Source organism: Coregonus clupeaformis, chromosome 24 (assembly GCF_020615455.1).
Source record: "Coregonus clupeaformis isolate EN_2021a chromosome 24, ASM2061545v1, whole genome shotgun sequence".
NCBI lineage: Eukaryota > Metazoa > Chordata > Actinopteri > Salmoniformes > Salmonidae > Coregonus > Coregonus clupeaformis.
The window spans coordinates 8,983,203-9,010,899 of record NC_059215.1 but is presented as its reverse complement, the minus strand read 5'-3'; the positions used below and the strand labels follow the sequence as shown (position 1 = coordinate 9,010,899).

Genomic DNA, 27,697 nt, shown 5'->3' with positions numbered 1-27,697 from the left:
AGAGAGAGAGAGAGAGAGAGAGAGAGAGAGGGAGAGAGAGAGAGAGAGAGAGAGAGAGAGAGAGAGAGAGAGAGAGAGAGAGAGAGAGAGAGAGAGAGAGAGAGAGAGAGAGAGAGAGAGAGAGAGGGAGAGAGAGAGAGAGAGAGAGAGAGAGGGGAAGAAGAAGAAGAAGAAAAATTGAAGACACAAGCTGGGTTCAATTTAGAGTCTTCCCACAGGAGGTGGTGACCTGTATGTGCTACAATAGAGGTCATGCAATTTTCAGCGGGCACCCCTGTCTTCAGAGGAGACCGAGGACCCCTGCCTTGATGTGCACATCCATAAAAAGAAACCAAAAGGTCCCTGTAGCGTGCACCTTACTGGTGGGTTGCTATTACAAATAGGCTCACAACACCACTGCTACAAAATTGACACTTCACAGTAAGTTATAGCACTGGCAATCACTAAAGCTATCAAGACAGAGCAGGGTACTATGAGGCCAGGCCAGTCGACCTGAGGCCTACTTTTGTTCTGCACATACTTTATGTTCTTTTCACAAGAATATGGATTTAGGATTGAAATGTGCTCAAACCCCTAAATAGTGCCGGGGTGTAGGTATATGGCTTTATCCCGATTACCTACACAAAGCTAATGACTGGAAACTTTAAAATCCCTAGCCTAGTTAAAAGAACATGGATCCCGACAGGATGGAGATGGTACAGTGGGGGAAAAAAGTATTTAGTCAGCCACCAATTGTGCAAGTTCTCCCACTTAAAAAGATGAGAGAGGCCTCTAATTTTCATCATAGGTCAGGGTTCTTCAATTCCGGTCCTGGAGGGCCGAGACACCTCTGTTTTTCATCCTCTCCTTCTAATCAGGGGCTAATTCAGACCTGGGACACCAGGTGAGTGCAATTAACTACCAGGTAGAAATAAAAAACAGAAGTGTTTCGGCCCTCCAGGACCGGAATTGAAGAACCCTGTCATAGGTCCACGTCAACTATGACAGACAAAATGAGAAAAAAAAATCCTGATAATCACATTGTAGGATTTTTTATGAATTTATTTATGAAAATAAGTATTTGGTCAATAACAAAAGTTTCTCAATACTTTGTTATATACCCTTTGTTGGCAATGACACAGGTCAAACGTTTTCTGTAAAACACACACTGTTGCTGTCAACGGGTGCTGAAGGTGGGTGTGGTGTGTGAATCAGGCGCAGGACGCAGAGGCTCAGTCCAAAGGCTTTAGTGCAATATTCACAAAAGACATAAGCACAATAAGCCCGAAGGCGAATACACGGCGCACACAGGTGACAAAACAAACGGCGCACTAACATGTGCAAAAGAACCTCTCCAAAACACTGGAGGGAAAATAGTAGCTCCAACACGAAACAGAAAAGCAATCACACACAAAGACACACACAACCAACGAGAACTAAATAGGACACTAACGAGGACTAACAAGACACAGGTGTACAACATCAAGACAAAACCAAACGAACATGAAACATAGATCGGTGGCAGCTAGTACTCCGGGGACGACGACCGCCGAAGCCTGCCCGAACCAGGAGGAGGAGCAGCCTCGGCCGAAACCGTGACAGTTGCTGGTATTTTGGCCCATTCCTCCATGCAGATCTCCTCTAGAGCAGTGATGTTTTGGGGCTGTCGCTGGGCAACACGGACTTTCAACTCCCTCCAAAGATTTTCTATGGGGTTGAGATCTGGAGACTGGCTAGGCCACTCCAGAACCTTGAAATGCTTCTTACGAAGCCACTCCTTCGTTGCCCGGGCGGTGTGTTTGGGATCATTGTCATGCTGAAAGACCCAGCCACGTTTCATCTTCAATGCCCTTGCTGATGGAAGGAGGTTTTCACTCAAAATCTCACGATACATGGCCCCATTCATTCTTTCCTTTACACGGATCAGTCGTCCTGGTCCCTTTGCAGAAAAAACAGCCCCAAAGCATGATGTTTCCACCCCCCATGCTTCACAGTAGGTATGGTGTTCTTTGGATGCAACTCAGCATTCTTTGTCCTCCAAACATGACGAGTTGAGTTTTTACCAAAAAGTTCTATTTTGGTTTCATCTGACCATATGACATTCTCCCAATCCTCTTCTGGATCATCCAAATGCACTCTAGCAAACTTCAGACGGGCCTGGACATGTACTGGCTTAAGCAGGGGGGACACGTCTGGCACTGCAGGATTTGAGTCCCTGGCGGCGTAGTGTGTTACTGATGGTAGGCTTTGTTACTTTGGTCCCAGCTCTCTGCAGGTCATTCACTAGGTCCCCCCGTGTGGTTCTGGGATTTTTGCTCACCGTTCTTGTGATCATTTTGACCCCACGGGGTGAGATCTTGCGTGGAGCCCCAGATCGAGGGAGATTATCAGTGGTCTTGTATGTCTTCCATTTCCTAATAATTGCTCCCACAGTTGATTTCTTCAAACCAAGCTGCTTACCTATTGCAGATTCAGTCTTCCCAGCCTGGTGCAGGTCTACAATTTTGTTTCTGGTGTCCTTTGACTGCTCTTTGGTCTTGGCCATAGTGGAGTTTGGAGTGTGACTGTTTGAGGTTGTGGACAGGTGTCTTTTATACTGATAACAAGTTCAAACAGGTGCCATTAATACAGGTAACGAGTTGAGGACAGAGGAGCCTCTTTCCCCACTGTATTTCCCCCTTCATCTCAAGTCAGCCACATAAAGCAGTAGTCCAGACTCCACCTGAGACAAAGTCCTGAGCACCGGGCCCATTCACATTCACAACACACACTGGACACCTGTTCATGATGTAGAAAAAACGAACATTAAGGTATCTCCATTTGAAAAAATAAACAAATAAACAAACCAACAAACAGGCAAACATGACCTTTAATTTCCACTGATTGCCCCAGAGAAGCTAATGAACATTTCCATAAACATTTGCGGATTCGGAGGGAGTCATTTTAATTAGGCTACATTCCGTAGAGGAAGGATGAAGCCGGGCTAGGAGCTCAAATGAAGATAAACATTTAAATCAGACATGGCCTAGAGTTTGATTAGGTGAATTCTTCAAGCACTGACAACATTGACAGGCCCTGGAAAAAGATCAAATTTGTTTGGGTAGCAGTAATGACCGAAAATGTATTAAAGGGAGTGTTAACGGAGTCAAACACCTGGCTATTTGATGAGGGCAGGCCCAATCATCCTAATCAGAATCATCCTAATCCATAGGAGAAAGCTTTAATCCAGCCAATGTTGTAATGAGGTCAGGATATTCAGAGGGGGATTCACCAGCCTCAGCAGTAAGCAGCAGCACTAGAAAAGCTGCACGCCACGGTAAAAAGGTTCTGGGAAGAACACAAACCATACAGAGCTGAGCATCCAGGGCTACAGGGAGGACATCATGTAAATGAACCTCATTTAGCTTTCAGCAAGGTATTAAAAAATAGCATATTCATTAATGATACAGTATACAGTACATGCTTCGTGTGGGTAGAATGTAACGACAAGACATTGGTAGCTAGCTTGTTTTGAAAGGAGAAAAGAAGCAGATATGCCGGCTCTGAGCTCTACTGCCTTTGTAGTCCTTTCATATTGTGTTCAATAAACACTTAAAAAGTCATCATTACCGTTACAAAAGAACAGAGGAAAGATGAAAACTGTATCTGATTGAAGCAATCTCCTGCAGCTCTCTGAAAGATTGTGCCGTGTATTCTCAAATAATTACAGCTGGGAGTATGAGCAAACAAAAGCTGAGGAAAGTGTTAACAGACATGACATTCCAGCCAGAGATAAGGTTCTGAATGATTACAACACGGTATCCAATTGTCCTCATTATTATTGCTGCCTATCTCCTACTGTCAATGATCAACTCCCGAGGTTAACTCCCTTCCTCAGTCGTATGCATTTCATTACTCATTAGCTGAGTCTGACCAGCACTGTGTCGCTAGCCTAGCTGCTTCCCTGGCCCTCTCTCCCTGTCGGTCTGATTCACCCACTGCCCAGTAGTATAGTGAGTGCGTCCACTGAGTGTGTCCAATCTCCAGTGAGGCTCTGGCTGGGTGCTGTCCTGAGCGGAGGCATATTGCATGGAGGCACCATGCCGTGCCACTGCCAGCATTGGATTACTACTGACGACAGGGGTATTAAATGTATAGCAGGCCGAAGGAGGCCTGAGCTGATGCTGTCTTGTCTCTCTGGGTTCAGCACCAGTTCAGAGACAGCAGTACTCCCAGTCCAAGTTGAAGCTGTGGGGTAGGTTCTTCTCACAGTGCAGTACTCAGAGTGCTGCTGCTGCGGTGCTGTGTTGCGTTCATTAAGGAATGAGGGTGTCACACCAGCTTTGGTCCGATGTCCCCTTTCGACTGTGGATCAGTGCTTCTGCTTTTCAAGACGCTATGACTGAGGAGGATCAGACACTATTCCCCTCAATATGTTGATTCTGGTTGCTACATGTTTTCGAATGCATTCTAATATCTCACAAACAGAGGCATTTATCCAGAATAACCTTCTTGGCTTGAATTTATACAGCTTGGTGGGTATTTAATAAACTATGTTGGAAACAATTCCACTTAACTGACCATTGAATGAATTAGGGCTGACCCCATTTAGTCGACTGGTCGATTGTTTGGTCGATAGGCTGTTGGTCGACCGACATTTCTTTAGTCGAGCAGTAGCAAAAAAACTAAACAAAAGATTCATGGTGCACAAGACACCTGTCTGAGTGGACTGATCCATTGTGGAGGCCGTGAGGATGGCACAGTCTATCACTCTAACATGTGCTACTGAAATTGTATATGGTAAGAACAATGGTGCAACACAAATAAAAATTATATTATTTTATAACAAATGCGCTTTCTCCCGTGTTGGATAGTGGTCTCTGTCCACGGTTATGAAATACATCAGTGCGCTGTTTTCCTAGACCATGTTGCTATGTGCATATTAGCAAAGTTAACCAGCATATTGGTGTTAGGAACAATGTGGCGGAGGCAGCAGCGGAGTTAGGAGACGAGAAAACAGCCCTTGCCTTAATTGTCTAAGAAAAGTGAGGAGAGCGGAAACCCCAACTTAATTAGGTCTATAATCAATAGCCTAACTGTTAAATGTGCCTGGCTTTATAAATCATCCATATATATCTACAGAAATAAGACAGATCCTGCTTCTGTTTCCTGTTTGAGTGTTTGTTTAATAGCCTACTGATTCCGTGAGCACAAAGCCTCAACATGTCGGATAAACAATATCACAAATGTGGCTGTTTTTAATCTTTGCTATGCTGTAATAAAGGCTTCTTTTCATTAGAACAGTCTCTCTGGTATTATTTAGAATCTATTTAGTGTTGTTTACATTGTTCCAAATTGTCCGAAAAATTATATTTATAATAATAATAACCCTCATTTTTGCTTGATCTCCTTCTCCTTCTTATTGTTATTATTACTATTATTATTATGATCATCATTATAATAATAAGTAATGTCATTATCATTAGTAGGCTTAGTATAGCAGCCTTGTATAACCACCATCGAGCTGTAGGCCTAAGAGCGCATCCTACTTAGTCTTAACACCTTAACTTACTTAGGCCTATATTTCAATACTTACAGTGCCTTCAGAAAGTATTCAGACCCCTTGACTTTTTCCACATTTTGTTACGTTACTGCCTTATTCTAAAAAGTATTAAATAAATACAAAATCCTCAGCAATCTACACACAATACCCCATAATGACAAAGCAAAGAGAGGTTTTTAGAAATGTTTGCAAAGGTATTAAACCTAAAAAACAGAAATACCTTATTTACATATGTATTCAGACCCTTTAATATGAGACTCGAAATTGAGCTCAGGTGCATCCTGTTTCCATTGTTCATCCTTGAGATGTTTCTACAACTTGATTGGAGTCCACCTGTGGTAAATTATGTTGATTGGACATGATTTGGAAAGACACACACCTGTCTATACAGTGGGGAGAACAAGTATTTGATACACTGCCGATTTTGCAGGTTTTCCTACTTACAAAGCATGTAGAGGTCTGTAATTTTTATCATAGGTACACTTCAACTGTGAGAGACGGAATCTAAAACAAAAATCCAGAAAATCATATTGTATGATTTTTAAGTAATTAATTTGCATTTTATTGCATGACATAAGTATTTGATACATCAGAAAAGCAGAACTTAATATTTGGTACAGAAACCTTTGTTTGCAATTACAGAGATCATATGTTTCCTGTAGGTCTTGACCAGGTTTGCACACACTGCAGCAGGGATTTTGGCCCACTCCTCCATACAGACCTTCTCCAGATCCAGGTTTCGGGGCTGTCGCTGGGCAATACGGACTTTCAGCTCCCTCCAAAGATTTTCTATTGGGTTCAGGTCTGGAGACTGGCTAGGCCACTCCAGGACCTTGAGATGCTTCTTACGGAGCCACTCCTTAGTTGCCCTGGCTGTGTGTTTCGGGTCGTTGTCATGCTGGAAGACCCAGCCACGACCAATCTTCAATGCTCTTACTGAGGGAAGGAGGTTGTTGGCCAAGATCTCGCGATACATGGCCCCTTCCATCCTCCCCTCAATACGGTGCAGTCATCCTGTCCCCTTTGCAGAAAAGCATCCCCAAAGAATGATTTTTCCACCTCCATGCTTCACGGTTGGGATGGTGTTCTTGGGGTTGTCATCCTTCTTCTTCCTCCAAACACGGCGAGTGGAGTTTAGACCAAAAAGCTCTATTTTTGTCTCATCAGACCACATGACCTTCTCCCATTCCTCCTCTGGATCATGCAGATGGTCATTGGCAAACTTCAGACAGGCCTGGACATGCGCTGGCTTGAGCAGGGGGACCTTGCGTGCGCTGCAGGATTTTAATCCATGACGGCGTAGTGTGTTACTAATGGTTTTCTTTGAGACTGTGGTCCCAGCTCTCTTCAGGTCATTGACCAGGTCCTGCCGTGTAGTTCTGGGTTGATCCCTCACCTTCCTCATGATCATTGATGCCCCACGAGGTGAGATCTTGCATGGAGCCCCAGACCGAGGGTGATTGACCGTCATCTTGAACTTCTTCCATTTTCTAATAATTGCGCCAACAGTTGTTGCCTTCTCACCAAGCTGCTTGCCTATTGTCCTGTAGCCCATCCCAGCCTTGTGCAGGTCTACAATTTTAACCCTGATGTCCTTACACAGCGCTCTGGTCTTGGCCGTTGTGGAGAGGTTGGAGTCTGTTTGATTGAGTGTGTGGACAGGTGTCTTTTATACAGGTAACGAGTTCAAACAGTTGCAGTTAATACAGGTAATGAGTGGAGAACAGGAGGGCTTCTTAAAGAAAAACTAACAGGTCTGTGAGAGCCGGAATTCTTACTGATTGGTAGGTGATCAAATACTTATGTCATGCAATAAAATGCAAATGAATTACTTAAAAATCATACAATGTGTTTTTCTGGATTTTTGTTTTAGATTCCGTCTCTCACAGTTGAAGTGTACCTATGATAAAAATTACAGACCTCTACATGCTTTGTAAGTAGGAAAACCTGCAAAATCGGCAGTGTATCAAATACTTGTTCTCCCCACTGTATAAGGTCCCACAGTTGATAGTGCATGTCAGAGCAAAAACCAAGCCATGAGGTCGAAGGAATTGTCCGTAGAGCTCCGAGACAGGATTGTGTCGAGGCACAGATCTGGGGAAGGGTACCAAAAAATTTCTGCAGCATTGAAGGTCCCCAAGAACACAGTGGCCTCCAAAATTCTTAAATGGAAGAAGTTTGGAACCACCAAGACTCTTCCTAGAGCTGGCCACCTGGCCAAACTGAGCATTCGGGGGAGAAGGGCCTTGGTCAGGGAGGTGACCAAGAACAGGATGGTCACTCTGACAGAGTTCCAGAGTTCCTCTGTGGAGATGGGAGAACCTTCCAGAATGACAACCATCTCTCAGCACTCCACCAATCAGGCCTTTATGGTAGAGTAGCCAGACGGAAGCCACTCCTCAATAAAAGGCACATGACAGTCTGCTTGGAGTTTGCCAAAAGGCACCTAAAGACTATCAGACCATGAGAAACAAGATTCTCTGGTCTGATGAAACCAAGATTGAACTATTTGACCTAAAGGTGAAGCATGGTGGTGGCAGCATCATGCTGTGGGGATGCTGCCACCAAATGCAAGGGTGTGGCGTCGGGACAAGTCTCTGAATGTCTTTGAGTGGCCCAGCCAGAGCCCGGACTTGAACCCGATCTAACATCTCTGGAGAGACCTGAAAATTGCTGTACAGCAACGCTCCCCATCCAACCTGACAGAGCTTGAGAGGATTTGCAGAGAAGAATGGGAGAAACTCCCCAAATACAGGTGTGCCAAGCTTGCAGCGTCATACCCAAGAAGACTCCATGCTGTAATCGCTGCCAAAGGTGCTTCAACAAAGTACTGAGTAAAGGGTCTGAATACTTCTGTAAATGTAATATTTCATTTGTATTTGTATTTTTTGAAAAAATATCTCAAAACCAGTTTTTGCTTTGTCATTATGGGGTATTGTCTGTAGATTGATGAAGGGAAAAAAAAAACAATTTAATCAATTTTAGAATAAGGCTGTAACATAACAACATGTGGAAAAAGTAAAGGGGTCTGAATACTTTCCCAAGGCACTGTATATACAGTAGGCTACTGTAGCAATAAATAATGTATTCGTTCATGTCATCATACAGGATTCGAGTCATTCATGATTTGAAATGCAATCAAGCATTTTACTTTCAAAATAAAATAACAAAGCGACTATTGAATAATTAGCGTAAACAATAAAGAAATAAAAAACCTTCAATTTCGGAAATTGCATTAATGAATGTGACTGTTTTTAGTCTTTGCTATAAAAAAAGGCTTTACAAAAAAATATAAAACGTTACAAGAGACTCTCTGGTACGCTTATAATTTATTTCGTGTTGTTTACATTATTCCAAACTGTCAGAAAACGTATATTGTAATCTAACAACACCTGTTTGGCACACATAATACGCAAGCAGCGCTTGCTCCTTACCTTCTTTTTCTTGATCTCCAGTATTTTCCACAACTAGTCAAATTTATTCCACACATCTGACTTCCCCTTTGCCTCCTGAGCAACCAGTAAACATTCCCCCATTTCGAGTTTATTTGTCACATCCTCTGCATCCATTTTGCTGTCACATGTGTTACGTGTTCAGAGTTTGTTATAACCAGTTTATTGATGTGATTATGATATGCTATAGGTTAGGTCATATTGGTCACGTGCATGTGATGCATACATGTGTCACGTACAGAGTGCAATGGTTGAGGGAATAGGGAATGTTTTTCCTAAACAAATTAGGGATTTTGGCTGTAATTATGTTACAGCTTCAGCAACACGGACAGCGTGATACACACTGTTGATGTTCTGTGGTGGTTGCTGCAGCAGTAAGGAGAGACAGACAACTGGTGCTAGTCACACAGCACAGCAAGTCTGAGCCAGGCCCGGCACAATCAAATTAATTGTGGTCAGACTCCCTCTAGTAATTTGTGTCTTAATTATTTCATCAAACAGTATGCTTAAAGCATCAGACAAGCTCTGTGCATACAGTTGATTTGATTAAAACACATAGGATGTGTCTATATATGGAAAAATATCATAATAACATTTTGAGCAATCGATCAACCAAGATTTTTATTTTGTCGGGGACAGCCCTAGAATGAATGCGGTTGTTTTATTCCCACAATGATAAAGCCAGGCCGAGCCAAAGAACAAGAGATGCATTTAAAAATAGCACTTATGCGTGGCATTGCAATTCTGCCACACATCTCTGGTCCTCCTACCTTCCCATGCTGAGGTAACCTAAACATCGAGGCGGTTCTGTTTGATCTGGGAAGGAATTTAAGCTTTAAACCCCTTTGTGTGTGAGGTGTCCTTCTATAAAAATATTTTAATCTCAACAAGAATGTCCAGCCAAATAGAGGTCATGGCTGCCAGAGCAGCAGTTAGTTGCGGACCTGAGAGGAATTCTGGGTAGGATTTGTTTCTCCTGGACCTATAGCCTACTCCTCTCAGAAAGACATCGGAGGGTGAAGGCTGCTGACTGAATAGAAAGAGCAATGACACAAAATGATAGGCCTACATGCTTCAACTACAGGAACAGACACGGCTAGTCTTTTTTACAAAAAACATTGGAATATCTTTCATTTTATGGGGGATAATAGCCTAATAGCCTGTATGTAAACCAATGTTAATGTCATGCAACGCAATGTATGTAAACTTTGGCATAACAGACAAATGTTAAGTAATATTTTTTTATTCTCTGCAGCATTAGTCGAACCTGAGGTACAAAACGTCCTATTCTTTATGAACGGTTCACAAATTGTACAAGTCTAATACTTCCCTCCTTGAGAAAACACTGATTTCTGGCATGCACTCCTTGTTTATTTCTTTAAAAACATAACTCCCTTTCTTTCTGCTATGGTTGTGTCAACTAAATTGTCAAGCTTGCCCCATATTTCCCCTTAATCTCACTTTGACAATTTAAAAGCTGAGAGCAGCTATCACCAGCTCTAAGAGAGGCTGAGGCTGCTTCAGAGTCACTGACGCCAGCCCCCTTCCCTCCCTCCGCCCGCTTCCTTCCTTCCCTTGCATTTTGATCAGATTGGTTTATCTAATTTTCCAGTAAATGCTTGAAATGTATTCATGCACACCTTCTCCCCATAAACGTACACAGGGAAATAGGGAGAAGGAGATGAATAGCTCGGCATTAGCTCCCTTCACACCCTCTCTCCTCCATTCCGATACACATTTGGGGCAGGAGGGGAGAATCTCTTCCACCTATAGAGGGATGACAAACACTTATTCAGCAACAAGGGAGAAGCCAAGACCTTTCCAACCTATAGTACCTGTAAGGGATGAGGCCTTTACACAATACAGAAAGGTGAGAAAGGCATATTTTCTTGAGGTGCTATCTAACCAGATACTTTTGTATTCAAAGAGAAGTGAAATGCCCTTCTGTGGGAAGTATGATAATAGCTACACGCTTTATGACCATTTTAGGTTTTAGGAAAGCATTTAGTTTGAGAGCAGTTGTATTGAATCCTGCATTCAAGCTGAAGTGGTAATCAAATGCGCGCTCTATCCCCCCAAAATGTTGAGCGTTTAATCAGATGGGGAGAAAAACAACAAGGTTGCATTAGGCATGCTGAACCAGCGCCAGAAATATGCAGAGAATTGATGAGGTGTCACTTTCGCTAAGAGTCACACAATCGCTGCCGACAAGAGACTCTGTAATCCCCTGCCTGCCTGCCTGCCTGCCACCAACAAGCCACAGCACAGAGAGAGAGAGACGCTGGTTCACTTCGCATGGCGCTCATGAAAGGGAAACGCCCTTGATTTTAGGGAAGGTTACCTCGGTCTCCTTCTCTCTCCTCAACCCTGGAAAGTAGTGCTCCACGGCGCTAACGCACATCGTGCAACATAATTAGGATTGATGCTCTTTGGTTGTGCTATTGGAAAAACTTGACAGGAGGTACCTTACCTATGACGTTAATCCTAAACCCACATCGCAATATACGTAAACAAACAAAAATAATAATACCAGTAACATAACTTGGTCTGCCTTTTAATAACATGTCTGTAGTGTGTGTTGTTAGTAATTAATGACATGACATGCCAACAGCTGTAGCCAACAACAAGAGCTTACATTTATGAAATACATTTCAAAATACATTAATACATTTAAACTGCTAGCAGAACACTGCGGATCGGACAGGAGAAACAACAGCAGCCTCAATTAGAAAACATGCTAATGGATTATTTTACATTTCTTAATGAAAAAGAGAGGCAGACTGAGAGAAAGATAGATTGAGATGTCTAATGCTGCGATGATATTGTGTATGTTCATGTGTAGGACTTTGCACCACTGTAAGAATTAGGCTACTCCAAAAGGCTGATGGATTAATACAAATCAGATAGATTGCTGTGCAAATCTAAGTAAGGACTTTTGTCTTGTGGTACGGTTAACATGAATAATCTACCGTCATGTTTGTTCTGACGCTTCCACTTGTTTTTCACTCAATTAATTAGAAAACCAATGATGACAGTATTTCTGGCCCAAATTTGTAATCAAAAGTATGGGTGGCTGGGTTTTGAACATCGCTTTAATTTCCTCTCATTATTAGTGGCAGTGACTTTGATTAAATCTTCATGCATCTAATTAGATTGATTCACTCATTAACAACAAATTATCTCAATATCGAGAACAATTTCAGAGATCAATATTTGAAATTAAAGCCATGGGATCATTGAACTAAATTGACCTGCACCCAAAGGAAAAGTGTTGACAAAATTCTGACAAATCTTGACGCTTGAATGTCATACCAAAAACTGCTTCCTTCCCTCTCTATCTTGGTAATGTCATTCATTCCTTATACAGCATATTCAAACACAAAGACTTGTCACTACATGAAGAAAATCACTTCACTGTTGAAGGATCAAAATGCCTTAACATTTAATAAATATACCTTTAAGAGAGGATGGATGACGATTTGTAACGTCAGAGGTTTGTCAGGGCCTGAGTTGATGTAAGACTGACAGCTAAGTTATGAGAGGGGGGCTGAGACCATCAGGTCTCTCAACCAATCACTGTGCTCCACACTATTTTCCTTTTAAGAAATTACATCCTTAAAATATAATTCTTTCAAAGGGGGGAAAGAAACACTGTTAGCTAATAATTTTAGAATTATACAATTAAAACAGTGCTGCTTTTCTTTGCCTGGGCTCCTCTGATGATTCCATTGCCTGTCGGTTAATGTGCTAAAACCACTACGTTTGCTTCATTGGGATCAATTGTATTATAAATGCTGCGACGCCTTCACCGACATTAGCTTATGAATTTCCTTAGAGAAACTTTTGCAATTGCAATCATTCAAAATCCATCCAGCTTTAGGCAGCAAGCTAAATAATGTTTAGTTCCAATCTCCCTGCCAGTCTCCACGTACGTAGACTAGAGAGAGAACCCATACCCCAAAAACAGATTGAATGTGAACGACAAATAAAATGTGAACATCAAGCAAGACACTGTCTCACTTCCATTAAATGATAAAGTAGCTGTACTGAAAAGAAAATAACTAATTTAAAATGGCTGGCCTATAGGTCAAGGACAGCCGGAGCAAATGGCTTCTGTGATTTCTTTTCACACAGGCATACCAATAAAAATATTTTGCACTTTCATTTTCCGTGACAGAAAGCTAAACAAGTTGTGTTATCTTTTCTTATTGGTGTGATACAGTTTATGAAATGTGAAACACCTCCAGGCTTATGCAACCTATGTTAAATACTTTTTTATGTTAACATTATGAGTTCTACATAATGCTGGATGAATACAGCTTGGAATATGCAGCCTCACTGAATAAGAACCCAGGTGTGATTGACAGTTACATGTATGGTTTAGGCCAAACGGGGTTTCCTTTAAGAATGGGTAACATAAAAATAAAGGTAAGCTAAGCGATAAGACACATCAATGATCTAGCTCTTATTCCACAGATACAAAGGTGAAAATAGACTGTTTCATGTTCTTCTGTGTGTAGCCCTAGTGCTTTTGACCCCTTGGGGTCAAAATGATCACAAGAACGGTGAGCAAAAATCCCAGAACCACACGGGGGGACCTAGTGAATGACCTGCAGAGAGCTGGGACCAAAGTAACAAAGCCTACCATCAGTAACACACTACGCCGCCAGGGACTCAAATCCTGCAGTGCCAGATGTGTCCCCCTGCTTAAGCCAGTACATGTCCAGGCCCATCTGAAGTTTGCTAGAGTGCATTTGGATGATCCAGAAGAGGATTGGGAGAATGTCATATGGTCAGATGAAACCAAAATATTACTTTTTGGTAAAAACTCAACTCGTCATGTTTGGAGGACAAAGAATGCTGAGTTGCATCCAAAGAACACCATACCTACTGTGAAGCATGGGGGTAGAAACATCATGCTTTGGGGCTGTTTTTCTGCAAAGGGACCAGGACGACTGATCCGTGTAAAGGAAAGAATGAATGGGGCCATGTATCGTGAGATTTTGAGTGAAAACCTCCTTCCATCAGCAAGGGCATTGAAGATGAAACGTGGCTGGGTCTTTCAGCATGACAATGATCCCAAACACACCGCCCGGGCAACGAAGGAGTGGCTTTGTAAGAACCATTTCAAGGTCCTGGAGTGGCCTAGCCAGTCTCCAGATCTCAACCCCATAGAAAATCTTTGGAGGGAGTTGAAAGTCCGTGTTGCCCAGCGACAGCCCCAAAACATCACTGCTCTAGAGGAGATCTGCATGGAGGAATGGGCCAAAATACCAGCAACAGTGTGTGAAAACCTTGTGAAGACTTACAGAAAACGTTTGACCTGTGTCATTGCCAACAAAGGGTATAGAACAAAGTATTGAGAATCTTTTGTTATTGACCAAATACTTATTTTCCACCATAATTTGCAAATAAATTCATAAAAAATCCTACAATGTGATTTTCTGGATTTTTTTTCTCATTTTGTCTGTCATAGTTGACGTGTACCTATGATGAAAAGTACAGTCCTCTCTCATCTTTTTAAGTGGGAGAACTTGCACAATTGGTGGCTGACTAAATACTTTTTTTCCCCACTGTACAAGGCGGTGTCAGAAGAAGGCCCTAAGAATTGTCAAAGACTCCAGCCACCCTAGTCATAGACTGTTCTCTCTGCTACCGCACGGCAAGCAGTACCGGAGCGCCAAGTCTAGGTCCAAGAGGCTTCTAAACAGCTTCTACCCCAAGCCATAAGACTCCTGAACATCTAATCAATCAAAACCCTAATTAACTGCTAGATTTAACTTAAACTGCATTGTTGGTTAAGGGCTTGTAAGTAAGCATTTCACTGTAAGGTCTACACCTGTTGTATTCGGCGCATGTGACAAATACAATTTCATTTCATTTCATTTGATTTAAACACAAATTAAGACTATTAATATTTTACAGTGGTTTTCATAATGTACAGTGGGCATGCACATTATGAAAATCACCATCTTAACTGTTCAATAGATGTACATGCTCAATTCTGTATCATACATTTTAACTCCATGTCTTACTGTTGGCCGCTAGACAACACTCCCACACAAAAACAAGAAAGGGGAAACTAGGTGACAGGAACAAATTACATTGCAAACTAATTCTGTCAGCTGCAAAAACGTGTTGAAGTTGGAACCTAAATACATTTAATCATGTGATTCTACACAGACGACAATCAAGATACTTTTAGATAAAATGTACTTTGCCAGTATGAACAAAATACTTATAAATTAGAACACAGTATAGCTGAAGTTAAGTAAAATAATCAAATGCTCATACCTTTAGGCATGAAGAATATGACAGATTTTGTGTCTGAAGTGTTTTTACATTGTCACAGAGGACATCAGAAACATTTGCAATGATAACCACAGAGTGACAAGGAGAAGAAGAGGCCATACCTCATTGGTGTTCCATCTGTGTCTCTCCTTTGGTAGCGACAAGCATTTTGGTAGACATTCAAGCAGCTTTTTGGGCAGGTATATTTTCAAATGTCCATGTTCATCTACAAAGAAAGAAAAAGATAAGTCACATTACAGTGCATGCTTGCTCCTTTTTCCTTTTGTGGTTCTTTCCTTTTTTTGTTAGACCTGAGGAATCAGAACTTTGTCAGAGATGGGGCAGCTTTATGGGGGATAGAGGTTTTCAGAGCCAATGTTGAATTGGCCCAGTTTCAGAAGAAAACCGTGTTGCTGTTACCAGGTAGCCTCATATCACAATGCTAAAACAACAACAACAAGCCAATTTTTATTAACTAAAAAGGAAACAAAATAGCAAGCTTGACTAGAACAACATACACATGAAAAAATATTATAGCAAACTATGGTATCTAAGTACTATAGTATTCACTGTAGTGTTTTTGCGGACTTTACTATAGTGTACTGTAGTTTACTGTAGTATGTACAGTTAAATATTGTATAAATACTGTAGAGAAAGAAAACTGTAGTATATACTATAGTAATTAATGTTTTGTTTTCGCAGATAGTAGTATACTGTAGTATTTACTGTAGTGTTTTTGCAGACTGTAGTATACTGTAGTATTTACTATAGTGTTTTTGTTTTATTATCTTAGGCTTTCTCCTTCAGAAAACCAAATGGAGAAATACTAAAAGAGCAGACTTTCCATAACCTGTAGGTAGGTAGGACTGGGTTCTGAACAGATAGCTTCTGCTCTTTTCTATAACCTGTAGGGAACACAATATATGGTCTCTACTTGGCATGTAGGTTTCTCACTTATGGGTGTTGCAAATTGCCATATGGGGGAGGGGAATGGGCAGGGTATCTGCAAATTAAATACTGTAGTATTTACTTTAGTTTAAAAAAGTGTAGTGCTTTTGGGGACTGTAGTGTTTTTGCAGCCATTACTGTAGTATTTACTACAGTATTCTACAGTATACTACAACATTCTATAGTAAGTACTACACATGATAGAGGGATACTACAGTGTGTAGTATAGTATTCTACAGTAGTTTATACTACAGTTTACTATCGAATTCTATAGTAAGTACTATAGTAAGTACTGGGTCCCATGTAGCTCAGTTGGTAGAGCATGGCGTTTGCAACGCCAGGTTTGTGGGTTCGATTCCCACGGGGGGCCAGTATGAAAAATGTATGCACTCGCTAACTGTAAGTCACTCTGGATAAGAGCGTCTGCTAAAATGTAAAATGTCTTATTTTTTCATGCGGGCACTCTCCACTGTTTCAGTGATTCAAACTGCAAGCTGAAGTGGTACCACATCCTCTCACACAAGCTCAAATGCCAGTGGATGATACAAAAAGGAAATAGGACAACAATTTGTTGAGTAAGGAAATTAAAGCTGTGTTGTATCTTCCCTGGCCTGATTTTTTCCTTGACTGACTCTCCCCAGTTTCAAAGGGCTTGGCAGCCCAGTCAAATCAATGTCGTTCTGAAGCAATGATACTGTCTGTAGCCTACAGTGGGGAAAAAAAGTATTTAGTCAACCACCAATTGTGCAAGTTCTCCCACTTAAAAAGATGAGAGAGGCCTGTAATTTTCATCATAGGTACACGTCAACTATGACAGACAAAATGAGGAAAAAAAATCCAGAAAATCACATTGTAGGATTTTTAATGAATTTATTTGCAAATTATGGTGGAAAATAAGTATTTGGTCAATAACAAAAGTTTCTCAATACTTTGTTATATACCCTTTGTTGGCAATGACACAGGTCAAACGTTTTCTGTAAGTCTTCACAAAGTTTTCACACACTGCAGATCTCCTCTACAGTGATGTTTTGGGGCTGTCGCTGGGCAACACGGACTTTCAACTCCCTCCAAAGATTTTCTATGGGGTTGAGATCTGGAGACTGGCTAGGCCACTCCAGGACCTTGAAATGCTTCTTACGAAGCCCCTCCTTCGTTGCCCGGGCGGTGTGTTTGGGATCATTGTCATGCTGAAAGACCCAGCCACGTTTCATCTTCAATGCCCTTGCTGATGGAAGGAGGTTTTCACTCAAAATCTCACGATACATGGCCCCATTCATTCTTTCCTTTACACGGATCAGTCGTCCTGGTCCCTTTGCAGAAAAACAGCCCCAAAGCATGATGTTTCCACCCCCATGCTTCACAGTAGGTATGGTGTTCTTTGGATGCAACTCAGCATTCTTTGTCCTCCAAACACGACGAGTTGAGTTTTTACCAAAAAGTTCTATTTTGGTTTCATCTGACCATATGACATTCTCCCAATCCTCTTCTGGATCATCCAAATGCACTCTAGCAAACTTCAGACGGGCCTGGACATGTACTGGCTTAAGCAGGGGGACACGTCTGGCACTGCAGGATTTGAGTCCCTGGCGGCGTAGTGTGTTACTGATGGTAGGCTTTGTTACTTTGGTCCCAGCTCTCTGCAGGTCATTCACTAGGTCCCCCGTGTGGTTCTGGGATTTTTGCTCACCGTTCTTGTGATCATTTTGACCCCCACGGGGTGAGATCTTGCGTGGAGCCCCAGATCGAGGGAGTTATCAGTGGTCTTGTATGTCTTCCAATTCCTAATAATTGCTCCCACAGTTGATTTCTTCAAACCAAGCTGCTTACCTATTGCAGATTCAGTCTTCCCAGCCTGGTGCAGGTCTACAATTTTGTTTCTGGTGTCCTTTGACAGCTCTTTGGTCTTGGTCATAGTGGAGTTTGGAGTGTGACTGTTTGAGGTTGTGGACAGGTGTCTTTTATACTGATAACAAGTTCAAACAGGTGCCATTAATACAGGTAACAAGTGGAGGACAGAGGAGCCTCTTAAATAATAAGTTACAGGTCTGTGAGAGCCAGAAATCTTGCTTGCTTGTAGGTGACCAAATACTTATTTTCCACCATAATTTGCAAATACATTCATAAAAAATCCTACAATGTGATTTTCTGGAAAAAAATATCTCAATTTGTCTGTCATAGTTGACGTGTACCTATGATGAAAATTACAGGCCTCTCTCATCTTTTTAAGTGGGAGAACTTGCACAATTGGTGGCTGACTAAATACTTTTTTCCCCCACTGTATCTGTGAATCGGCTTTAATTACACACTTGTTATTATCTGTGTCGATTATATCCGTCTCCTAGAGTTGTCCACTAACTTTATATTTACATCAATGTTTCCATATTCACAAAGAGAACCATTGGGCCTAATGCACAAAATGTAAATGCCCAATCAAAATACCATAATTCAGTGAATTATTGAAAAAGAGTAGGCAATAGAAAGCCCATTGATTTACATGGTTACACTACATGTTACATTTCACAATCATTTCATAAAGATAATGTAGCAAATTCAGTGCAGAGGAGACATGCTTAGATACAAGCATGCATTAGGCCTATGCTGTTTAAGGTCCTATTGCTCATTCAAATTGCACTGCCTCCTCATTCCTGCTATTCAAATATGCAGATGGCATTTCATCCAAGACTTAAGTGGGTGCAAATTCTATTTGTCTGGAGACCAAATTTACTGTGAATTTATAATTATGGACAAAACTAATATAGTCTTTGGGATGAATATTACAAGGAAATTAAAATAATATTTTTGTAAGCATAAACACACAGCTTTTAGAAAACCTATGCATCCATAGCTTTTGCAATTTACATACCAAATGAGCATAGCTCATTTCCAGCCAACAGCTTATCATTAAGAGTGGGTTTAAACACAGAGAGGAGAGCTACTGGCTGCCAATCATAATGACATGACATCATAGTAGCAGGTGGCCTTTCAAAGAATGGAAGCAATGCTACTGTACTGAGAAAACAACCCACTAACCTTGGCTACTATGTAAATCAAGTTTTCTGGATAATTATTTGTTAGGAGAGAAATTCACACTGAATAATGATGTGTTTACATAACAAAACAGAAATGATCCATTGTAGACAGCGTTATGTTTTGTAGGCCTACATTTTGGCTATGGGCCTAAACAATAATATTATTTCTCAGCTTGACATCCTCCTACTAAAGTCACTTATCAAGGCACATCTGCTGAAAAAATGGCACTGTTTCTTGCTAAATGTGTTAATATTTTACTGGTGACTGTGAAGATTCAGACTCACGCCCATCGTGCATTATACTATTTCCAATTACCATTACATTTGTTGATATGTGAAAGAAATGTGAAAGAAATGTTTATCTACTTATCCAGTTTTAGTAGAATGATAATAATAGACTCTTATAATAGAACCTTTCTGATTTGGTATTGCAATTAAAGCAACCACACTTGCTTTAGAGTTGGGGTGGATCACAGTGTGAGATATAAATCATCTTTAGTACCTAGGGGATACCATCTTTCTCAGATTGTCATCCTCCTACTAAAGTCACTGGTGAACCATCAAGGCACATCTGCTGAAAAAAGTCCATAGTTTCCTGCTAAATCTATTTTACAGGGCCATGAATGGATGAATTCTTCACTTTCTAGCAATGCTGGTGAGGCCATGCACAGAGAGCTCATGGCAAATACTTTGATTTTAAGTACAGAACCCCCATTCCAGTCGTGTACTAGGCCTATGTCAAGAGACCTATTGAAAGGGAACAGAATTTATAGCCTTGGTCTAGTAGGCCCTAGCTTGTAGAATCCCATTATTCATTCAGATGGTACAAACAAACTGCTGTTCCAGCCACCTGATCAGGGAGGGAGAGAAACATCAGAGCCATGTTTAGTGTTGCTCCCACAGGGAGCAGGTAGTAGAGATGGATTTGTAGATCTGTAGCTGTTTGCTGCATCCAACTGTACCTGGTAATTCTGCGTGTGTAAACTATTTTTATATGAGCTGAACAGGTATCTGTAATCATTCGCTTCGCCCAATTACCAAGCCCATACAGCATCTGCTCGTAGGCACCACCAAAGTGGTGTTATTGTTGTCATCAGAGGCAAACAGGATGGAGCTGAATGATTAGAGATGTATCAGGGAGGGAAATGAGAGGGAAAACGGGACATAGGCAAATTAGGGAAACAACTAAAAAGGTAATAAGGGAAAAAAATCACACAAAACAAAAAGAGAAGCAAATAATGAAAAGGGGGACGAAAAAACAACAACTATCACCTTATTATGAAATGTTTTCTTTTTCAGACTAGACCAATTAGCTCTTGTTGGACTAAATGTTTTTTTCATGTTATTTCTAACTGTGGATTGGCTTTCAGCATGTATCGCACCCTCTGTCTGCGGAATGTTTATCTGTTGTTTGTTTTCTAATGAGAAGCCATACGAGTCCACAGTCCACTGAGAACTGGCTCAAACATTAAATGTGATGTTTCAAGGCAGTCCGGACCACACTCAGATTGAACCAGTTGTGTCCAGGGCAAGCCATCTCTCACCTCCCTCCCTACAGTACACACAGAGAAGAGTTCTCCGACTGCCTGCTCTTGAAATCAATACTCAGCAGAGCAGCAGCAGGCCCACTCGCCCTGACAGCCTATCCCACTATGGAGCTCTGCCAATGATCAATGCTAACCTATGACATACCCTCAGATGACATCATCGAGGGGAGGGACTCAATCAGAGAGATTATTATTGTATTCAATGTCACTACAATTTCATTTTAGAAATCTAGAATGTGTACTGCACTACTGAATTCAACATCAAGCCATTGATCAAACTTCCTTAAAACCTGGTCATAAAATGTTTTGGATAATGTCTCAAAAAGCTCTCTGAGTGGTGTAATGGGAATTTCCAGCTGGACAAAAAGGAGAGCAGTTGCTGATAATATCAATAAAACATCTGTTGGTTTATTACAAGTTGCAACAGGGAGAAAATGTCTAACTTGGCCTTCTCTATGGCCGATATATTCAAATTACACAACACCAAATGTTCTGTAAACACCAGCCCAAGAGGCTTGTAGGAAGTCAAAACAACTTTGTCAGCTGCTACAGAATCAGTCCTCGGTTCTCGTACCGCCAGTCTGGCGTCAACCACTATCAACACGTGAGTTGACAGCAACGAGTCTAGTAACCATCATCCCACACCTTGCACAACCAGAACACTGGAAATCATGTATATTACAGACAGGGATAATATAGAAATATGCTAAGCATTGTGTTAATCACTCTAAACCAGCGGTTCCCAAACTAGGGGTCGCGACCCCATGTGGGGTAGCCTGATATGAAAATGGGGTCACGGGAGAATTACAAAAAATCTTGAAGAAAATAAATATATATATAAAAAATATATATATATATATATTATAATATTGTCTTTGTATCTCAAAATCATTGTAATGTGGTTAACCTTAAAAATCTAAATGAAAATTATTCAAATCTAAAAGATAAAATTCTATTCATTCTTTTGCTCTCCAGATGGACGTTAGATGTGAGGGCCAAGATGCCCATGTATTGACTTTTGTTGGCTATACATGTCGGGTGATGCTATTCACTGGGGCGGCAGGTAGCTTAGTGGGTAAGAGCGTTGTGCCAGTAACTGAAAGGTCGCTGGTTCTAATCCCAGAGCCGACTAGGTGAAAAATCTGTCGATGTGCCCTTGAGCAAGGCACTTAACCCTAATTGCTCCTGTAAGTCGCTCTGGATAAGAGCGTCTGCTAAATGACTAAAAATAAAATAACAAAGACATATTGTTCTGTCTCACGATTCCCGAGCATGAAACAGCACAGGGGATGTTCAGTGTGCTGTGTGGCTATATTGACGAAAACCATGGGATCGAACAGTGGGCTTTTGCACAGATAGGGCTCAATCTATGGCGTGCCTCTGCACTCTAATTATGAACGAGTCTCCCTCTGCCATATGTGCATTTTATGCATATAACTCTGAGATATACTGCAGCAGGTAACTTCGATTTGAAACTACACCAAATCACATCCACTGCTCACCTGCTTGCTCGCAAAACTATGTGGAGATATGGGATCAGAGCATGACAATGTTCTATTTCACACCAAGGCTTGGTGGTTATCGAGGGGGAGTGTTGGAAAGATTTTTCACATTGAGAGAGGAACTGTTGTCATTCACAATGGATGTAAAAAAAAACAGTCTTGGTTGACTTTCTGTGTAATGAAAATAAAATATGTCTCCTTGCCTATGTAACAGACATATTTGGGAAACTGAACGAACTGAATGCAAGCATGCAGGGGAAATACAGAGACATTCTACAGATGAGTGACCGAATCAGTGGATTAAGAGGAAATAATTCTTATTGGAGAGAGAGTCTTTCAAAAGCGAACCATGTCCCCTTCCCTCAGCTGTGCGTTTCTAACAGAAAACAGCATCAGCAAGTATCCCACACGAGTGATGACTGCTCACCTCCAACGCTTGGAAGAACACTTTGGGGCCTATTTCCCAATCCGTTTGAATGTGATCCTGGCTCAGTTGACATGCCGGTAAGTGAAATCGAACAGCTGATCGAATTGTAATGTGACCGAATGCATTCACGAGTCACTACGGAGGAGTTTTGGATCCCGACTCAAAGGGAATACCCTGCCGTCTCCCCTCTGAGCATTAATTAAGCATTCAAGACAACTGGGAACTCAGAAAAAAAACAAGCTCAGACTGGGAAAAATCGCTTTGAAAGGGTCATCCAACTCGAAATTCCAACTCGGGAACTCAGGCTCCGTCTTTCCGACCTGAAGATCACTGACGTCATGATTTGACCTCTTATTTTTCAGAGTTCTCAGTTGTCTTGAAAGCACCATAAAACTCATGGTACCCTTCGCCGGCTCATATCTGTGTGAAGCTGGATTCAGTGCTCTCATCTGCATTAAAACCAAACATTGATCCAGGTTGGATGTGACAGCAGAGCAGCCTCCTGTAGCTCAGTTGGTAGAGCATGGCGCTTGCAACGCCAGAGTTGTGGGCTCGATTCCCACGGGGGGCCAGTATGAAAAATGTATGCACTCACTAAAAACTGTAAGTTGCTCTGGATATGAGCGTCTGCTAAATGACTAAAATTTAAATGAGGTGCGCACTGTCGACCACGCCCCCTGACTTTGAGAAGCTCCGACGCGACATGCATCAAGCACACCCATCTCATTAGTGTTGGTGAGATAAGATACATTATGTCAGACTAATTTGCAATTGACTGTTATAGACCCACATTAAAAGTAATGTAATCGTGAGTTGAGAAGACAATCAGAAATACTGTTAGAATGTTTTCCAATTAACTGCCATAGCCCCAAATAAAAAAGTAAACATTGTCATTTTTTTCACATACAGTGGGGGAAAAAAGTATTTAGTCAGCCACCAATTGTGCAAGTTCTCCCACTTAAAAAGATGAGAGAGGCCTGTAATTTTCATCATAGGTACACGTCAACTATGACAGACAAAATGAGGAAAAAAAATCCAGAAAATCACATTGTAGGATTTTTAATGAATTTATTTGCAAATGATGGTGGAAAATAAGTATTTGGTCAATAACAAAAGTTTCTCAATACTTTGTTATATACCCTTTGTTGGCAATGACACAGGTCAAATGTTTTCTGTAAGTCTTCACAAGGTTTTCACACACTGTTGCTGGTATTTTGGCCCATTCCTCCATGCAGATCTCCTCTAGAGCAGTGATGTTTTGGGGCTGTCGCTGGGCAACACGGACTTTCAACTCCCTCCAAAGATTTTCTATGGGGTTGAGATCTGGAGACTGGCTAGGCCACTCCAGGACCTTGAAATGCTTCTTACGAAGCCACTCCTTCGTTGCCCGGGCGGTGTATTTGGGATCATTGTCATACTGAAAGACCCAGCCACGTTTCATCTTCAATGCCCTTGCTGATGGAAGGAGGTTTTCACTCAAAATCTCACGATACATGGCCCCATTCATTCTTTCCTTTACACGGATCAGTCGTTCTGGTCCCTTTGCAGAAAAACAGCCCCAAAGCATGATGTTTCCACCCCCATGCTTCACAGTAGGTATGGTGTTCTTTGGATGCAACTCAGCATTCTTTGTCCTCCAAACACGACGAGTTGAGTTTTTACCAAAAAGTTCTATTTTGGTTTCATCTGACCATATGACATTCTCCCAATCCTCTTCTGGATCATCCAAATGCACTCTAGCAAACTTCAGACGGGCCTGGACATGTACTGGCTTAAGCAGGGGGGACACGTTTTGCACTGCAGGATTTGAGTCCCTGGCGGCGTAGTGTGTTACTGATGGTAGGCTTTGTTACTTTGGTCCCAGCTCTCTGCAGGTCATTCACTAGGTCCCCCCCGTGTGGTTCTGGGATTTTTGCTCACCGTTCTTGTGATCATTTTGACCCCACGGGGTGAGATCTTGCGTGGAGCCCCAGATCGAGGGAGATTATCAGTGGTCTTGTATGTCTTCCATTTCCTAATAATTGCTCCCACAGTTGATTTCTTCAAACCAAGCTGCTTACCTATTGCAGATTCAGTCTTCCCAGCCTGGTGCAGGTCTACAATTTTGTTTCTGGTGTCCTTTAACAGCTCTTTGGTCTTGGCCATAGTGGAGTTTGGAGTGTGACTGTTTGAGGTTGTGGACAGGTGTCTTTTATACTGATAACAAGTTCAAACAGGTGCCATTAATACAGGTAACGAGTGGAGGACAGAGGAGCCTCTTAAAGAAGAAGTTACAGGTCTGTGAGAGCCAGAAATCTTGCTTGTTTGTAGGTGACCAAATACTTATTTTCCACCATAATTTGCAAATCAATTCATTAAAAATGCTACAATGTGATTTTCTGGAAAAAAAATTCTCAATTTGTCTGTCATAGTTGACGTGTACCTATGATGAAAATTACAGGCCTCTCTCATCTTTTTAAGTGGGAGAACTTGCACAATTGGTGGCTGACTAAATACTTTTTTCCCCCACTGTAGTTGGGGTCGCGAGAATTTTCAGATATCAAAATGGGGTCGTGGGCCAAATAAAGGTTTGAGAACCCCTGCTCTAAACTGAACAGGAACTTGATTCACCTTAAATTTCCCAATTAACAAGTGGTCTTATTGTTCAAGACCAAAATGTTTCAGATATTGGACCTACGTTTCAGATTTTAAATGGTTGTCTGTCTAGGCCCTATATACCAGATTTGTTCAGTCAGACTTCATACGACTACCTCTTAACTTATGCACCTTAGGAGGATGTTCTCCGCCTAAAACTATCTTACTTTCACTTCCTGTTATTAGGCTATAGGCTGTCTCTCTCTTTGGAGAACTTGCTTTAAATGCTAAACTGAAGTATCTTTTCTCCCGTTTATTAAGCCCACATCGTCAATTTGTTCACATGTTATTCCAGCGATCATCACATTTTCTCCAGCAGGCTTTTCTACAGCTATGGAGGAGGAGAAGGGGCTCGTTTGAAAGTGATAGTTCAGAATTTGCACACAAATAAAAGGTTTGTCAACTGTGCCAGTGAGACGAAGGGAATCAACATAACGTAGGTGTGATAGAGAGCCTCAGCCTTCCACATGGGAATAGGTTGGATGACAGACACACAACACAAACCTTTGACAAAACTCTGAAAGTCACTGATTAATCTACAGCTGAACCACAGATTGTCAGAGACAAATTGTATTTGTGAATGTTTATACAGAAAAGGAAAATCATATCATAAAATGAATAAAATAGGGGCGCTAATTGGGTAAACAGTAATATCTATACGATACATGATAACGCACTGTTTTTTTCCAGTTAATAATTTAAACTATGTGACTGTTTTTAAAACCGTCTTATAGGCCTAACCACTTTTTAAACTTGTATTTTTAAATTTCTCATCTACTCTAAGGATAAATGGAATCTAACACTGGAATTAAGTGTTTATCATATAGGCCTAAATGTTCATCAGATTCAATTATAATGAAATACGCAATAGACATGGTCTATTCAAGGAAACGTACAGTATTATACAGAGCCATGAGTGCATGAAACTCCCTTCCATCTTATATAGCGAACGTGAACAGCAAACCTGGTTTAAAAAAACAAATAAAGCAACACCTCACTGCACAACGCCTCTCCCCCATGTGACCTACATGCTATGTGTATGTACTGACATGTATGCATAACTGATAGATGCACACACACACACACACTACATGTTCATGTTTTTAAATGTATGTACAGTACCAGTCAAAAGATTGGACAGACCTTCTCATTCCAGGGTTTTTCTTTATTTTTACTATTTTCTACATTGTAGAAGAATAGTGAAGACATCAGAACTATGAAATAACACATATGGAATCATGTAGTAACCAAAAAAGTGTTATACAAATCAAAATATATTTTATATTTGAGATTCTTCAAATAGCCACCCTTTGCCTTGATGACAGCTTTGCACACTCTTAGCATTCTCTCAACCAGCTTCATTATCCATTATGAGGATAATGTAAAATTAACAGCCATACAGTAAGACTCATGTGAAGGTGAAATTACAGAGGAGGAACTTCTGGATGCAATTACAGACTTTAAATCCGGGAAAACTCCAGGGTTGGATGGCATACCAGTCGACGTATACCAAAACATTTTTTGATATACTCAGAGGACAATTATTAGCATGTTTTAACCACTCCTATGTAAATGGTAGATTATCAGACACTCAAGAAGAAGGTCTGATTTCATTATTACTGAAACAGGATACAAGTGGGAAATATAAAGATCCAGTCCATTAAAAAAATTGGAGGCCCCTTACACTTCAGTGTTGTGATGCAAAGATTCTAGCAAAATGTATAGCGCATAGAATTAAAAAGGTATTGTCTGAAATTATTAATTCTAATCAGACAGGTTTATTACATGGACAATACATTGGAAATAATATAAGACAAGTACTGGAAACAATAGAACACTATGAAAAATCTGGGAAACCAGGCCTGCTATTCATAGCAGACTTTGAAAAGGCATTTGATAAAGTACGACTGGAGTTTATATATAAATGCCTGGAGCATTTCAATTTTGGAGAATCTCTTATAAAATGGGTTAAAATCATGTATATTTCTCCGAAAGTTTTAAACTGTCAAGAGGAGTGAAACAAGGTTGTCTACTATTGGCATATCTATTTATTATGGCCATCGAAATGTTAGCTATTAAAATCAGATCCAACAATAATATCAAGGGATTAGAAATCCAGGGCTTAAAAACAAAGGTGTCATTGTACGCTGATGATTCATGTTTTATTTTAAATCCACAACTTTAATCCCTCCACAGCCTCATAGAGGATCTAGATACATTTTCTAACCTCTCTGGATTACAATCAAATTATGATAAATGCACTATATTACATATTGGATCACTAAAAAATAAAAAAAATTTACATTACCATGTAGTTTACCAATAAAATGGTCGGATGGTGATGTG

At 41.0% G+C, this 27,697-nt stretch overlaps 1 protein-coding gene and 1 non-coding gene across 5 annotated transcripts in view; both read right to left on the bottom strand.

Moving 5' to 3' along the window:
* The window catches only part of LOC121538500 (calmodulin-binding transcription activator 1-like), a 543,809-nt gene that overhangs the window by 496,439 nt on the left and 19,673 nt on the right, over nucleotides 1-27,697 (bottom strand). For all 4 annotated transcript variants that reach the window (XM_045207028.1, XM_045207029.1, XM_045207030.1 and 1 more), the window contains exon 3: nucleotides 15,387-15,490. In XM_045207028.1, the coding sequence (XP_045062963.1) occupies nucleotides 15,387-15,490 (104 nt within the window). The remainder of the gene's footprint in view (nucleotides 1-15,386; nucleotides 15,491-27,697) is intronic.
* LOC121538670 lies at nucleotides 16,054-16,108 on the bottom strand. The gene has a single exon (XR_005995220.1). It is a non-coding gene; the product is annotated as a U7 small nuclear RNA (small nuclear RNA).